The sequence below is a fragment of the Rhea americana genome, unplaced genomic scaffold (assembly GCF_003343005.1).
Source record: "Rhea americana isolate MKP2758 unplaced genomic scaffold, rheAme1 scaffold_9, whole genome shotgun sequence".
Taxonomy (NCBI): Eukaryota; Metazoa; Chordata; class Aves; order Rheiformes; family Rheidae; genus Rhea; species Rhea americana.
The window spans coordinates 4,282,375-4,299,740 of record NW_028187088.1 but is presented as its reverse complement, the minus strand read 5'-3'; the positions used below and the strand labels follow the sequence as shown (position 1 = coordinate 4,299,740).

The 17,366-nt window shown below is 41.7% G+C and overlaps 1 protein-coding gene across 3 annotated transcripts in view; it reads left to right on the top strand.

Annotated features, from left to right (window-relative positions):
* The first annotated feature begins 1,022 nt into the window (after positions 1–1,022).
* The window catches only part of DERA (deoxyribose-phosphate aldolase), a 52,211-nt gene continuing 35,867 nt past the window's right edge, over positions 1,023–17,366 (top strand). For 2 of the 3 annotated variants that reach the window (XM_085324029.1, XM_085324028.1), the window contains exons 1-4: positions 1,023–1,091; positions 11,240–11,337; positions 14,712–14,859; positions 16,586–16,681. In XM_085324029.1, coding sequence (XP_085180155.1) covers positions 1,061–1,091; positions 11,240–11,337; positions 14,712–14,859; positions 16,586–16,681 — 373 coding nt within the window. In that variant the 5' untranslated portion in view covers positions 1,023–1,060. Of the gene's footprint in view, positions 1,092–3,042; positions 3,181–11,239; positions 11,338–14,711; positions 14,860–16,585; positions 16,682–17,366 lie in introns of all 3 variants that reach the window. The other variant, XM_085324030.1, reaches the window with a different exon arrangement.

The following is a 17,366-nucleotide window of genomic DNA, read 5'->3' as shown; positions in this document are numbered from 1 at the left end:
CATTCAGGAGACTAAAAGCTATTCCTATAATTTGCCTAGTTTTGCCATGTAAATCTCTTAAGTTATTCATGTACCCTCTATTTTATTCACATTCAGGTTTATCCGTAATATTCTCTTTGGATTTTCCCCAAAGGAGTTAATAATACTATCCATCAGCTTAGAAGAAAAGTGTAACTTAAARTTTGAAAACAAACAGAATAATATAAAGGCAAATAAAGAATGATGCAATGCATCTTGATTTCTGTAAGTCCAATGTTAGTATTAAGAATAACTTAATTTCACTGACTGAACTCCAAAACTTAGTTTGGAGATAGGTGTTTGAATTTTGTGACGAAAGTAAAAGTAAATTGAGGCTTGTGATTTCCTTGTAGCTGATTGTGTTTCWGTGTTTTCTTTAATTCTATAAAGGCTCATGAGAATTCCAAATTTAGTACTTCACACCAACAACTTTTCACTTTACAAGCTGAGGAATGTGTTTAAAAAAAGGAAAAAAAAAATCTCCCCCCACCCCCCTGCTCCTGGTGGAACTTATTTGCTCCTCATTTTCTTAGGGAAGTCTGGAATAACCTCCTCAAGTGTCAGAGCTGTGGTCCTTATGCTGCTTTACATGATGCTGCCGCAAGTTTGAGAAGTGCCTTTGCTAGGCCTGAGGGAGCAGGTCTAAGGTTACTAGATCTTCGTTTCATTTATATAAGAAGCACTTAATGTTTGATGCAAGTTTGCCTTATTGCATACTTGAGAAAAAAAAAAGGCCAGGAAGCTGCCACTATCTCCGTTAATTTTCATTTTGYAAGTACTATGGGAAAGCTCTACAAGGCTGATATTTTCACAGAGCTGCGTTTGAGCTTCCTTCCCGTTCCAGGGGAGCTCACAAGCAGGCTGGGCGCTAGTTTGTTATCCTTACAATAAGGATAGTATCCTTACGGTGAGGATAACCGCTGGGGGTGGTGTCAGGACCTCTGCCTGCACCGCTTTTAAAAAGGGGGGCGGGGGGAGGCGTGGCTGCGGCGGGGGCCTGGGCCGCCCCGCGGGGGCGGGGAGCGGCCGGCTCCGCGGCGCGATGGCGGCCAGAAACGCGGGCACCGGGCTCGGTAAGCGGCGCGGCCGGGCCGGCCCGGCTCCGGGGGCGCCGCCGCCGCGGCGCGGCAGCGGGAGGCTTTGCTGCCCGAGCGGCTGCGGAGCCCACGGCGGCGGGTTTCCGCCGCCTGCCGGGGTCCTTCCTGCGCGGGGTGACAGGGGAGCTTTGCACCTCCTGCCTGGGTGTCTTTCTTTCTCCGTGACTGACCCCGCCTTTATGTGCTTTCTCGGTGGTGCGAGATTTCCCCCCCCTGCACACACACTCTTGGTTAAATGCACCTGGAGAGCACCACAGATGGGCAAATCAAAGCGGTTTGTTACCGTGGTTTCTAATCACGTCCTCTGAATGCATTCTGTAAATCATCAGTATTTAAAAAGTATGAGTCAAGTTTCTGCAAAATCTTGAAAGTACTGCTCMTTTTTCTTAAAGGTCAAATTACAAACAGAATTTCTCTGGGCCCTTTAAAATACACTTATGACAGATTCTTCGGGCTTTCTTTTCAACCAGGAGGCCTGCAGGAGGCTTGCTTTCCTTTTGATTCTTTTGGTTAAACAGAAGTGATGGTTTTCTCATATATAATGCCTTGACYGCAGACGCTGGGGCTTTGAATGGATCAACCTTGCAAAATAATGGCATGAGCTCACAGGACGGGCAGTGCTGCAATGTTCAAGCATCTGTAGCCACACCAATAGTACCACAGAATTGCGTCGGGTCCTCTCTTGCATCTCAGATTCRGACTGGATAAACCCTCCCCCCCATCTCTTTTCCTCTCTCCCAAAGGATTCAAAACATTTTTTTTATCATTAATTAATTGGATTATGATTTGCAAACTCAGGGCGTTACCTTTCCTTATTATTCTCTTCTGTTACTTCCTCTCTGAAGGTTAGGGTTTTTGAGAGTCTTGCGGGTATTCTCCAGGCCAGAAAGGACACTGTAACATAGATAAGGTGAATATCCAGCCAATACAAGTTTTCTTTGCTGTTTCCTGTTTGGAGGTTGTGTTGTGCTTGTTGCTGGAGGTGGGAAAGGGACATGGCTAGAGCTTTCAGACCTTTCTGTGCAGTAAAATCCCATTGCAGCAGTGGATTGAATTAAGGTGATTTGCTTTTTTACCGTCAGCTCTTGATTATCCGTCCTTGAGGGGCATGATRGTTTGGATCAACACAAGCAGATGCAAATTCAGTGGAGGAGATACAGGGACAGCGCTAGGGAAAGCAGGAGGCTGCTGACAGCTGACCCAGCAACGCTGAGGACTCCGAGGCTGCGCGAGCAGAGTTCAGGAGATCACGCAGCACAGTGTCACGTGGTTATACACCTTTCTCTGGCACGAGCTCATGCATTTTTACAGAGTTAATATGCAGTTTAGATGGATGATAAGGCTGTGCACAGCTAAAAGTTGACTCTCTCTCTCCTCTAAAATGGCTGACATGTAACTCCTGTTGAGTTACTCTGCTGTGCTTCTCCTAGGGCTGTTTGCAGAGGCAGGGAAGTTTCTTTCAACTATAATCATCTGAAGAGTGTCTTTTTGCTGACGCAGACATGTTAATAACGTAGTGGCAAAACTACAGTGCCTGAAAAAAAGGCAGTATGCAAGTTTGCACATGCACTCCAGTTACTGTAAAGTAGGCACCTGTTGAGCCTCATCTTACTGTAAACTTTGTCTTACAACACCTGTGTATGTATGGGCCATCCAGAAACCCAAATAAGCCTGTAGCAGTTCAGTTCCTTTCAAAAGATTTTCCTGCAGTAGATGGGCATACATGTAAGGAAGGCTGTGCTGCCAAGCCTGTGAGTACTGGAACATTTGCCTGGATTTTGCTGTACAACCACAGTCAAGGGGAAAGAAAAACTATTCAGTGTGCAGCTGATCAGCACAATATAATTATTATTCCCGCCTACTAGAACAATCTTTGAGGATGTCCCAAATAATGCCTACATGTTACTCTTTTTCCTCCCATAAATAGCCTTCTCCTGCCCAAGAGCTGGCATTAACCTGTGGGCAAGACTATTAGCAGAGAAGGCATGCATGTCTTAAGGGCTGGACCAAGTGGCCTCTTCTGGCTGCAGCTCTGTCACCTGGAAAGCCCTCAGCTTAGTCGCAGGTATGTGTTACCACCCSCTCCCCATGATCTTCTTAAATTTGGTTGCAGACAAAATGAGCAGGGTTGGTTGTGCAGGGTAGACCTATCCCCAAGCCGTATAGGGAAACTGTGTGGCCAGGACAGTATTTGCATGAAGTGAGCCCTGCTGTGACTGTTTCTACCAGCTGGCCTTTGCTGGCTGATTTAAAGGGRGAACTGAACCTCCCTAGCGTTAAACAGACATCTAAAATTCTTTAAGTGCTGTATCTTGTTTAAAGTGAGTTGCTGTGTCTTATTTTAAGTGCTGTATCTTTCCTGGTAGCAGTAGTCAAAAAAGACATGTTGCACACTATCTTCCGTGGTAGCTAGCAGTCACACYGCTGCTGTGACTTGAGATTTTGAAGGCTTTGCTGGCTTGTGCCAATACACTTAACAGTAGTTCAGAGGATTTATCCCATACCTCGTGGTGCGATCTGTAGGGTAACAGGAGTTTTCAAACAGGGACACCTAGTGGTAAAATATCGTTTATTTAAATATGCATTGTTTCATTTGAATGCTTTTTTCTGTATCCAATATTTCTGTGTTGCTACCTAATGGCATTATTTATGACATAAATTTCTGATACCACATCTATTTGTTCATGAATGCCAAGACCTCACATAATGCTTTCCCATGTGATTTTTTTTTCAGTAAAATAAATACATTATTATAAAAATTCCTTAATTCATCCTTCCTTTTTTTCACATCACTGTTCCTCAGTAGAAGAATAAGGAGTTTCCTTGGAATAAAGAACAGGTGCTTCTAAAGGAGATAAAAAGATACTCATTTGTATGAACGAGTCAGAGGCCAACTAATCTAAGATATTGGCAGTTCTAATATATTCGCCATCTGAGAATCCTGTAAAGAAGGTGGATGAAAAATTTTACAAGATTGTCATTGCACGTGGAAAGTTTGGGGAATCCTTCTCATATACTCAGCCATAGCAGCATGACTACAGGGGCTGAAAGGAGTCTGCCTCTCCTATTCTACTCCCAAGGACGCTCGAGTATAACGGACCAGATGCTTCATATGTTTTCTCTCTCTTCAGTAAAGCATCAGATGCTACTTTTTAATGCCACTTCACAAGGGAATAGTAAAACACATAAATGAGTACCTGTTCTGTAGTGCAAGCTAGTGACATACCCATCTGGTTTATCTGCAGGGATGCAGACATTTGCCACGTGGCTTTTCCCTTCCCTGCAGATGGAATTTTGAGGCAACAGCTTCAGGAGTCATGGAGAAAGACAGACACTCAGTAAGCTTGGGGAGRGGAGGAAGATGGCAAAGAGGATGTTTAAAATCCATCAGATAACACAGCTTCTTGATGTGGAGCCTGAATTTGCATCTAGATATAAATCTTTCTTTAAGCAACAGAGTGGAGAGGAAAGGAAGAGGGAATGACCAGAAGAATAACCCAAGGTTACACAGCAAATCAACAATGAAGTTGGCTACCAGTCATGTAGTTTTACCGTTTATCCAAGGGTAAATCATGCCTGACCAAGCTGATTGCCTTCTGTAGTAAAATGGCTGGATTTGTTGACAATGAGAGGGCAGTAATGTAGTTCACCTTGACTTTAGAAAGGCTTTTGACACTGTTTCTTGCAATATTCTTGCATCCAAGTTGAAATGTTACAATCTAGATGGATGGACAGCTAAATGGGTAAAAACCTGGTTGGATCACTGGCCTGAGAAGGTAGTGGTCTATACGTCATACCCTACCAGAGGCTGCTGCCAAGTGGAGTAACACAGAGTCTAGCCTGAGACCAGTCCTGTTCAGCATGTTTTCAGTGAGCTGGAGGAGGCAATGGTGCTTGTTGGTAGGGTTTAATGATGACACTAAATTAGCTGCACCAGTCTCTACACTTGAGGGCAGGGGCTGCCATTTGAGAGGGACCCAGACAGGCCAGAGGAACAGGCCAACAGGAACCCAATGAACTTCAGCAAAGCAGAAGGCAGAGCCCTGCTCCTGGGAAGGAGCCCTGCTCCTGCTCTCTACAGGAGAGGCCTTGGGGACCATTGTGGGCAGCGAGCTGAGCATCAGCCAGCAGTGACTCTGGCAGCAGAGATGACCAGCAGCCTCCTGGGCTGTGTGAGCAGGGGCACAGGGTAGGTCATGGGATCATCTCCATCTACTCATCACTCATTATAGCGCCTATGTAATAGTGTGTCCGGTTTTGGGCCTCCCAGTGCCAGAAAGATGGACAGACTGGTGTGAGTTTTGCAGAGGGCCACCAGGATAGTTGGAGCTGAAGCACTTCCCTATAAGAAGACTGTAGGAGCTGAGCTGGTTCAGCCTGGAAAAGAGACAATTTCAAGAGACCTAACAGCATCCTGCCTGTATCTATAAGGAGGTTATCAAGAAAACAGAGCCACGCTCTTCACAGTAGTGAGTGACAGGATGAAGAGTGACAACTGCCTTGAATTGAAGCAGAGAGGTTCAGGTGGGCTATTAGGAAAAATGTCTTCATGGGGACAGTCAGGCTGTCCGGAGAGGCTGTGCAGTCTCCATCCTTGGAGATTTTCAAGACTCGACTGGATAAAGCCCTGAGCAACCTGGTCTGGCCTCATGACTGAGCCTGCTTTGAAAAGGAGRTTGGACTAGCAACCTACTCTTACCCCTTCCAGGCCAAATTGTTCTATGAGTATATGATATATAAATATGTATATATGTGTGTGTGTGCGTATGTGTGTATATATATATATATGTATGCATGTATGTATATGTGTATATATATATTCTTTGAGCAATGCATAATTAGTTATTCTTGTTTTGCAAAGTATGTTCGTGAATGCTAAAAATAATAAAAATCCATCCACGTTGCTCAGCCCCTGTAGTTGAAGGGCCAGAAATATATTCATTACGTTTCAACCGATATTTTTAATTAAAGTTGATATTTCTAAGTCATTTAGATATGAGAGCTAGCCTGTTGGTAAGTGGCATTTAGATAATGAAGTGTTGCGTCTCTGTTCAAGACAGCATAATCCTGTTCTAATATATTAATAGCTGTTTTTAGCCATTCTCCTAAGGAAGGAATGCGTGAACCTTGGCTGTATTTCTTCACCATTTCCTTTCTAATATGTTTTGAACCTGTTGGGGCTAACTTTAATAAATTTTGAAAGAAAGATATATCAGAGGCAAGAGACCGCCTACAAATTGTAAGAAAYTGGTCATGGGGCTGAGTGACCAAATTAGTCCATCCATTGAAGGAAGGACAAGCACAGTTCAGCAATTACATGKTTTTTTTTATTACTTTTTTTTGGGGGGCTTTGTGCAGATAAGTATCCTATCTCACTCCATGGTCGTGAGGACCATGATGGACAGCTGGGTTATTGGAGTAAGGAAAGCGTTCTGGAGCAAGGAGAAAAGAGGGAACAGGCAGAGGACACAGATCTACAGGAAACCAAGCTCCAGTGGTTGCAGCTCACGGAGCAACCTGCTTCCTAAAAAAACAGTTTGTCAGCGGCTTTCAAAGCACTTTAGGAGGTACCATCGTAGTCTGTGCTACCAAGGGTAGTTTGATCTGGGTCGAGGCTTGCCCACTTTGCAGTACCTGCTGAGGTTCTGACCATGGCCAGCTCCCCCGGCGGTAGCAGCGTGGTGCCTAGCTTCTGTTTTCAGGTAAAAAGGTAAAAGCGTGTCCCAGGGGTTGTAGTGGCCCGCCATGATCATGGTCCACATTGTGCCATTTCCCTAATGTTACAAGACGGTGTGAGCTGATTTCTAGTACAGGGCTCAAGCCTTTGTCGGCCTTGGAGGATGTGAATGCTGATGACTTGGAGACTCAACACCTGTCATACAAGAAAGACACATCTGAAAATAAAATAGGTCTACAGCAAGAGTCACTATAGGAGAATAATTATGGCTTCTCTCTCAGGAAAGACCCCCAAAGCCCAAACCTTAATCAGCTTGGTTGGTAAGTATTTTTATGTAACTCTTTAACAAGACCTGGTCTTGAAGCCTTTTCTCTGTCTTCTGCGCTATCGTTCAGCTCTGCGTGGCCAGTTGGATTCAGCCTTTCTTCAGCCAAATACCTTATTTTTCCTCTAAAGATTCAGGACACAGTTTTGTATTAGATTCTCCAGGAATAATAGCTTTCCTCGCTTCCCTCACCCAGTTTATCACGTGTTTGTGGTAAGGGTGGGAGCCCACATGCTGCTTCTGGCACGGAGGAGGGAAAAAACAGTTGCGGGGGGGGGGCAGCTTCTTTTGGGGAGAGTGCTGGCTTATACAGCCTTAAAATGCTTGTGAAACTGTGGCCTCAGGCATTCTTCAGCTCTCTGTTTCACCATCTGAAGGGATACCACTGATATGTGTGTGTGTGTGTATATATATATATATGTGTGTGTGTGTGTGTGTGTGTGTGTGTATTATTTTTTAAAGCTTCTGAAAAATTTAGTCTCTTATGGGGAAGGTATTGGGTACTTTAGATATTTCTATAACTGTAGTAGTGAAACAGTTTTATTTTTTGTTTTCTAAGGAAACGCTTAGTGGTTTTGGATTCTTGCCCCTCAAGGGGCAAGAGAAGAATTTCCTGGTAAGATTTGGAATGTGATTTTTAAAGGTTTTCAGATGTCTTCAGAGGAAAAAGTAAACTTCAAGAGTGATTACAGAATATTGGCTAATTAGACATAGTGTAACTGCTTTAATTACTTTTATCCCTGAAGCCACATGACTATGCAGATGACTAGCAGATGACTTATTTAAAAAAAAAAAAAAAAAAGACGTGTTCACACTGCAAGGTTAATGAGCCTAATTAAATATAGGTTTTCTTAGCCAGATACTAAATCATAAAGCTGGGGGCCTAAGGGAGGGGGAGAATCCGGATCTATCTAAAATAATGGTTTTGTTCTGATTTTTAATGCAAAAAAGGCTGAAATGGTGACTGATTTTTCTGGATAAAGACCTGCACATTTAAAGGTCTGCTGAGACCTCCCATGGCAAGCTTTGAAAGTCTGTTTAGAGACAATTATGCTGAGACATATTTGTTTTCACTTGCCCACTGTATTAATTAATAGAGAAGTGGGCTTGCATGAAAGATTTGTGTTATGCAGAAGTCTCCATCTGCTGCTGCTTATTACCAGAACCTTTGTCCTTCCTTACCGTGCGCTCTTTGTATTACACCATTTTTTATTTTTCTTCACAAATTTACAGTTACATAATGTCTCACATTACATTGTATGGCAAGGATGAAGTCCTTTTTTTTTTTTTTTTTTTTTTTTTTTTTTTTTTCTAACAGTTCTGTGTTGTTTTTCAGTGTTCTGCATTCAAGAAAAACTCAGGGATCCAAATTCTGTTGTATTTCACCAAAATTTAGGTCTGAAGCACAAAAGTGAGCCACTAAACCTTAATGAGTTGCTGTGTTTTGGCAATTCCGATAGTACGTTTCTTGCGAAATCCAGCACAAGGTGAACAAGAGTGACTCCTCTCCAAATAATAAGTAATGTGGGATTAACTTGTGCATGGGGGAAGTTGCTTTTCCTTTCACATAAATTGAATTTTATGCCCCAAGAATCAAGAAGAAGTAATTTTTCCCTTTCTAACAAACTGGAGGCTGTGTTCAGATTCTTCCAAACTCTTATACAGAAGGCATTAGCTCTTATAGATTAATTATTTAGTTGGATTTCTTTGTTGTCTTTCCTAATGTAGAAATAGTAGGTTARAGCAGAGTGACTGAAGCCACTGGATCTTTATTAGAGAGCTAGAAGCTGAGTTCCTCAAGTGCTTTCTTTGATTTTATCAGATTTTCCTAAAGGGCTGGAAGGTTACTAGGCACTCAGAAGAGTTCTGAAGTTATCTTGATAAATTGTGTTATGGCCAAATGATCCCACCTAAACACTTGGCACGTAGTAGGAGAATCACTGCACAGGGTTTATGTTTCTTTTCTTTTTTTTTTTTCTTTTTTTTTCTCTCCCCTCTATTTATTCTCTTCCTCCAGGGGCTTTGTCAATGATAGCTTGCAGTGGCCCCGTGGGAAGGGACGCGTGCTCTGTGCCGATCATTTACGAGGCTCAACGGTAAAGAGACTTCAAAGGATGCAAAGATTACACTAGCTCGTGCTTAAAATGTGTTTATATGGTTTCCATTTACTGAAATTAAAGAATGTAAAAATGAAGGAGGTTCTTGCCATAGTTTTTATAGCAATAGCTTTTCTCAGCTGCTTTCTACATGTCRGATGAGCTTCTTGCATTTGAGACAGAATGAATAAGTCTGTGGTTTATCAAGTGAAGAGAATTCAAGAGGGTTTGCTGTTAGGATGGTTTGCAACTTTGCAAGCTCCTCCTTTTCTTTTTTTACTCTATGATAAGACTGATACTAAGTCCTGATGGAAATCCTAAAAATTCCTAATGCYTTTCCTTTATTTGATTTACTTTTTCTGCTTTTGGCCAACGTGCGTCCCTGCAGGCGCTAATTAGTTACTTCTATGTAGTAGTAAGAAAGTAGTAGCAAAGTGGTTTACTGCACTGATAATAAGGTGTAGTTAGCTGTGTTTCGTGCCCTTGCACCCTGCATTTTCACCATGTCATTTTTAGCCTAGCTTGGTTTCTCCAGAGCTTTTAAAAGCCTCATTAGAAAAAAAGCTTGTGTCTAGACATACTTTAGCTAGTATATTAGCTCTGCACTTCTATGTATTGTTAAAACAAAAAAAGTGCGAAGAAATAATGGGGGGACAAGATTTCCCTAAGAAATTGGGAATCCCTAAGATTTTGTCTGCCCACTCTTTTAAGTATTAAACCTTTCTAATCAGCATGCTTGAAGGAACTGCATATTTAATACAGTAACGAAGAAGACTCCCAGAGATGAGATGCTCTGAGTGATTATGTCACTCAGGATTATTATATCGTAGCATGTGAACCTGTGTCCTTWTACTGTCCTTAATTGGTACTTGATGATTGGTATTGGTGGTGGTGATTGGTTGATGTTTGGTGGTTGATGATCATTGAGGTTGTCTTCACAGCATTTTCATAGCTTAGTTATATAATTAGTATTTAGAAGAGCTAGTTACGTTTTGGGATATCAGAGATGGTAAAGATGTTCTTTTATCTCATATGTTCTGTGAGCGGGAGGACTTGAGTTTGAGTTCATCACATGCAAAATTACACCTTTGATTTCTCCTACTGAGCAGAAGTTTCAAGGTTTAAGGCCTGCACCCTCAGTTCTCCTTTTTCWCTCAGTTACGCTTCTTCCAGAGGTGTCCAGTTTTGATGCTTCTCTTTTTGGGCAGTTTCAAAAGTAGACTTCTAGGACCCATTTCTCTTCGATTATTCCTTGTGGATAATGAAACTCACTGAAAGTGAGAGCCAGACTGTCCACAGTGGGCATCTGAATGAACTCACACGTTGAACGTGTTGCGCTGTGTCCTCTGGAGTGTTCAGGAAGGAAAGTGCTCTAAGGAAGGCATGATTATGGGCAGATACATTGCCCCAGAATTAATTGCTGTTGTAAACTTGCAGCTAATTGGGCCCTGCTGGCAAATTCAGTAAAATTAACTACAGCTAATAACAACCCGGATGCTTTATTGCATGAGGATCTCTGTAGAGGTTTTGGAAACCGTGTGAGATACAATTKCTGTAGACAAAAGTTCGCACATGCACACAAAATGCTGTTGTATGCTGGGTGCAAGCAGAGCAGGCAGCAACTGAAAAAAGTGTTATCTTGCTCTAGAGTCAAGAAGTACATCAGTGGGCAATGACAGAAGGCTGTTTTGTATGTTTTAGCTACTATAATGTGTAGCAGACTTTATATTCCAGGAGTGGCCATCTAGCATCTCTCACCAGCGGTAAGATAATTCAGTTGTGATGGCAAACAAAACATCACAGTGCGAAACACCCAGTTCACAGACTGTCCCTGACAGAAGTTAAGGCTATTGTGATATTTTGGACTGAGGAGAAGCATGCAAGCCCTTAAAAGGACATGAAAGCACAACACTGTCTTCAGAGGGCCCAAACTGAGCTCCAACTTTCTTCTGAAGTCCCACACAGTATATTAAAAGAATGCAAAAATAGCTGAGACTTCTCTTTTTTCTTTTTCCCCCTACCCCAGAACTTGGCTGGATCTCAAACGTGCGTGTGAATCAACCTGCAGTTCTAAGGCATGCAGAACGAATTCAAACGCGGAGAACTGTGAAAAGTAATTGGCGAGTAAGTGCTCTTTTTATGCATTCTGTTCCTGTATTTTTAAAGCAGTCACTCTCSCTCTCTAGGCTGCAGTATTGAATTTTGTTCAAGATGCATGTACACTTAAAAGATTGTGCCTGTCCATGTCTTATTTTAATAATTTGTATTTGATGGTGATGGGATGGAATAAGGTGAYGCATTTATCCAAACAAGTTAAAAACCTTATAACTCATGAGTGGCAAAACCACAAATGAATTTAAGTCATCTTTATTCATGAGTGGATTAAATTGTATGTTACTATCCTACCACATTTATTCTGTTTCCCAGACAGATTTCTCTGCATCTGGCCCTCTTATTTTATAATTCTGAAGTTGTAAGATACGCTCATGGTTCCTGTCAAGTTTGACCTAAACCTTGAAAATTGTTCTTTACTTAAAGATCTCTAGCATGTGTAATTCCTTTGCTCAGCCATTTCCTWCCTAAAACTGAACATCTTAGCTAGATATGGGCCTAGGGGAGGAAATTAATGTTGAGGGAGGTGACTTCTCAGCTGCTGAGATACAGTAAGTGATTGGTTGTTTGTCTTAGTGAAAAGTAGGTTCATGTAAGCCACTGGTAAAGCCAGTGGTCCAAATAAACTTTTCTTTGATGCTCTGTTTTGCATTCATTGAATACTCATATTCAGTGTCTTAAAAGTTACCATCAGCCTCTGCTAACTGGTACTGCCCTTGGGACTGACCCAAGTCCCAGCTGACCCAAGGTCCCTGCAGTTTCTCCAGTTTGGAGGTAGAGATCTTAATGCAAACCCATATGGTCAGCTAATAAGCTGATCCTCCAGGCTGGGAAATGAAGCAGGAAAAGCATGGCTCTGTGCTGGATTCGGCCGCCTYGGCTGCAGGAACGGGAAACTGAGAAACCACAGGCAGAGCTGGACATGGGAGTAGCTGCCGTGCTTCAGCAACCTTCAGCAGGACTGCAAGGACCAGGGCTGGGAACTGCCCTGGGACAGGAGCTGGAGCTCCCAGTTGCTGTGCCTCGGCCGCGGGCTGCAATTGGTGTCTAAAGGAGAGCTGGTTCGACGTTCACCGAGCAGCTCTTCCACAAGCAAATGTGTGATTCCTCCCCAGTGCACAGTGAGCAGGGATGGATACTTCACGCTTGTTTACTTGTGGCGGTGACTGATAACCTGGGAGTGGGAGGAAAGAGAGGAGGGAGGCTCGATCCTAACTGCAACATTAATAGGGCACAGAAAAATTTGGTTAATTATACTGAATTCTTCAAATAATTGTTCAAAGTAGTTGGTCTTCTGAGCTTAGCGTAGTTCTGAGGTGGCCAAAGCTACGTTTGCAATAAGCAGAAATGCTGTGGCTGCAGTTCAGGAATAATTTGGTATAACTGTTTAAGATCCTACTTCTTGCCTGTTACATGAATCTGAGAGTCTGTGCTATGAATGCTATGATTAAATAAAAAATGGACCCAAACTGAGGAAGGTTAGAGACTGGTTCAGCATTTCCCAAGACTTTCTTACACWTATAAGGTCACTTAATGCCAAGTTTAACAGTGCTCTAGGTTGGAAAATAGTGTCAATGAGAAAATCCTGAAAAATCCCAGTAGCCGAAATCTTGGCTATCTTCAGATATTTCAGGTGTAGCATGTGTGAAAAACAGGCCTTTTAATTTGGCAGAAATGACTATATAAAGAACAAAGGAATGGAGAGCCTCAGCCTTCGATTACAAAGAGGGAATGGTTTGGAAGAAAGGGATTCGCTGTCACTCCCTCAGCGTGGCTGTAGAGCAAATGTTTCATCATTACAAACACATCTCCTCTTTMCCGTGCGGTAACACCTGTATTGAGCGTTGCAAGTGTGGATGTACTTTGAAGAATACCAAGAGATTATTTTCAGAAGCCTCTTTACCTTGTTTGAACACTGTCGTGGCGGGATAGTCATGTGCTGTTTATTTCACAGAGATGAGCTTGAACCTTTGCATGTTTGATTGCAAGTAACACTACAGATTCAACATTTCAAGCCTGTAGCTCAAAATATACATTTTAAAAAACCTTGTAAAGATGAAGTTTGTACCAGTTCTTGGAACTCTCTTCCTACATCTGTCTTGATGATTTTATGATTCATGTCTTAAGAGATGAGACAAAAATTCCCTCGAGTGAAGGATAAAAAAAAAAAATTTAGCAGAAGAAACTGAAAACCATTTACAGTGAAAAACCTTTTAAAGTGTTTTAGGGTAAAAGTAGAAGTCAGAAACAAGCAGTCAAGTTTATCAGACTAGCAGAGGCCAGTAACAGTCATTCTTTTAACATTACCGAAGTTCAGTAACCCCAAAAYGAATTTCAGTGTAATTAATTTACTAATATAAACAAGCTCGGAAGGAAGAGTCCCATCAGCCAAGCGGGAAAGATCTGTAGACTGGGCATCCTGTTAAGATTTGCATGTACTGACAAGTCGTGTCGCGGAGTGGAACGGCCAGGGAGGCGTTGCCACATGATGCTGTTTTGCTGACCAGACCCCCTAGCTGCTGCAAGTTCTTCCCTTGTTGAACAGATGCCCACTAAGGGATGTCAACTTTGGTGTCAACTGTCACTGTAAATGAAAACTCACTGGAAACACTTTGATAAATATTTCAGATCTTTGGGTTTTGCACCAAATAATTACAGATGTTTTTATACCAGTTTCACACAAAAGAAGGTTGAAACCACTGGAGACTTGACCCCAAGTTTTATGAAGCCTGCGTTCTTACCTCCTGCTGACTCCAAGTTTTGCTCTCACGGGAGGACAAGGCTCCAAACAGATGCAAGTGTGCAAATTGCTAATGTGCACTTTCATCTGGTTATTCGCAGTCACAAAGCAATGTTCCTTTGGAAGCATATGTATATGTTCACAGGCATACGAGCTTTGAAAGCGACGCACTGTACAGAAGGGAGCATATTATAATAATGGTGTTGCTCATATAGGTGGTGCTTTATCTTTGTTTTGTAGGAGAAGTAAATGTGAAATGAGTTGTTCTTTATCCAGCTGAAAACATCTATCTGGTTCTTAGGAAGAGTCCTGCTTGGTATCTATCTTTTGCACCAAAAATCATGTGCCAAAAATTGGAATTGATCCTTTAGTTATGAGACAATAGACTTTTGATTCCAAATCCTTTCTCCACCGTTAGATATTGCTTCAGACATGAACAAATTTCTGTCATTCCCATAAACCATTCTTTGCATATCTTCCGTGTTATATCCCATACATATCCTGACTTAGAGATCGTTTTTTTTTTCTAAAAAATGCAATTGATTCTCAGTGATGTCCAAGCTTCTGGTTCCTAGAACTTTTAAGTCACTTTGGTTTTGGAAAAATAAGCTAAAATACTGTTTTCCTATCTTCACTCTCTATGTAGGCTGCTTGGCTGCTCAAAGCTGTCACCTGCATGGACCTTACCACTCTTTCAGGTGATGATACTCCTTCAAATGTTCACAGAATGTGTTACAAAGCTAAGCATCCCATCAGAGARGATCTACTGAAAGCCATGGACATGCATGATAAAGGTATGTTGGTTTTAGTTTTTGTTACTGTGTAGAGAAAATGCCCACGTTTCCTCAGTATTTTGCAATCTTCAGGTGTAAAAATGACCTCTTTCTGCCATGGAAGCAATTACAGTAGGCAGTGCTGTACAACTAATAATTCTGAGGGAACAAACTAGGTCCTATGTGGTCTTATTCAAAGATCTAACTGCAAAATACCTATTCCTTTGAGGTGATATAAGAACATATAGAGAAAAAATTTGTTCTTTTGGGGAACCAAAATGAAGCATGGACTCAGGGAGACACTCTAATTTATGATGCATGATGAACAAATTTGATACAGAAGCCATAAGTGTGTAACCTCAGTGTATGTATTTTAATAACAGTGCGCTAGGGTGAAACTAATTGTTCGAGTATTCTGTTAATCTGCTGATGTCCTTACTAAATTGGAGAAGGAGGGAGGGATGTTCATGTGACTACTTTAGATTTCATGGTTASCTGCTGTTTTTCCATGTAACTACAGAGCCTGCCACTTTGCCTCTTGGAAAAGATGCATTCCACTTGTCTAAGCATTTGATATTTTTCCTTCAGAAAACATTATCTGTCATCTGCTTATTTCAGTAATTAAGGTGGGAGATATCTTTGCAGCCCAGTCTACTTTAAGGAATTGATCCTATAGTGAATGTATATATAAATGTGTGCATAGGTGGTGCACACACAAACAGAGCTCTTAGCAGAGTTAACAGGACTGAGTGGGCAGAATACAGCCCTTAAAAATTATTAGTACAACTTTCATTGACATTACTAAATATCTTGCTTGAATTGGCTCTATCTGAAGGCTAAAYGTTACACCCAGGACTGAACCAGATGCAACTTCACAGCAAATTCGGACTGTCAGGAAAACAGTATACTCCTGCGTGATCAGTTAAACCCTCTTCCYATCTGAGCAGCCCTTTTGAATTTTTCCAGGTGTACTAAACCACTGATGTGTCAGTGARTATCATCTTGTCTTGGCATGTTAGCCTTATGCGGATCTAGCAAAAAGGACCTCGATGGCATTTGGGGTATGCTTTTGCTGTTGAAATAGTTTAGTTTTACACAGGCATTGGTCCACTGGTTGAAGTCATATGGTGTAAAAACCAAAGGGGAATCTGATTTCTAGCCATACATATAAAATAACAAAGATTAATCCTTTTAAGCTTGAATTTGTGGACACTAAAGATAGTTTAAGTATTAAATATGAGGCCAATTATCTGAGACTTTGAGCTTTTTAACTAGAAATGCAGTAGAACTGTGCTAGCATAAGGAGAGCTCAGTTACTGCTGGGTTCAGGCTGGCCAGCAAGTACGGACAGAGTTTGGCAGCACAGTTTCTCTCATGGTAAATCATTAATAAAACACACCTTAACTGTGTGTGTTACCGTTAAGCAGTGAATTTGTCGATTAAAAATCTTGCTGTTTTAACTCCTGCTAATGCAAACTTGTTCCCAGGGTCAGGGGAGAGAGCACGAGGGAGGTAACAGTACGGAGAGTCACCTGAACTGCTTGAGCAGGTATCCCGGGTAGAGGAGTTGAAGGTCCTTGTGAGAATACAAAGGTGGGAGGTGCAAGCACTGCACGTGTGCTCACAATATAGATAGTGCTTAAGACAGGGAAATATATATATATATATATATATATATAATGTATGTATGTATGTATGCATATATGTATGTATATTTTTATATAAAAGTGAACTCTGGCTCTTGCAGGTATTACTGTTGCAGCCATCTGTGTATATCCTGCTAGAGTCGCTGATGCTGTTAATGCTCTAAAGGCTGCTGGATGTAACATACCGGTAGCTTCAGGTAAGAGTTTTATTTTCAAATAAAAGGCTTATACCCAATTAAATCTTTTGATGCTATAAACTATGTAGTAAAATGTGGAAATTGGGACTTGTTTTGGAGCATAAGGTGGAAAGGTAGCAGGAAGAAAGAAGGGAATGGAGGGGAGGATTTGTTTTTGCTATAATCTTTTGTTTTGTTTCGACTTCAAGCTTATGCMAGTCTGTTTAGCTGGAAGCTCTTCATAGAGGTCTTTAAGACGTATACCAGTATCTCCCTCACCTGAATTGAAGAGATTGAGATAGTGTGCTGGACAAAGTATCATTAGACAACAAGGAGCTGTTAATAATAACAAAACTGAAATATGAGATTTAAAGAGTTCTGATACAACTTTTCCCCTCATCAGTTGTTTGGCTTTTCAGTATAATCCTACAAGCTGAATTCAATRACATTGTGTGCAGAGCAAGGGTTGCTGTGTGCTGAGCATCTGCAGGATCCAGACTTGTTACTCTCGCTTCTAATAGTCTCCATTCACCACACAGGAGAGACAAATCCTGAATCTACAATAAGCAAGAAATAGAAGCATAAAATTATACAGGTTGCGAGGGAGCTCTGGATGTCATCTGCTCCAACCTCCTGCTCAAAGCAGGGGCTAACTTTGAAGTTAGATCAGGTGATTCATGGTGATATCCATGTCTTCTGTGTGTGT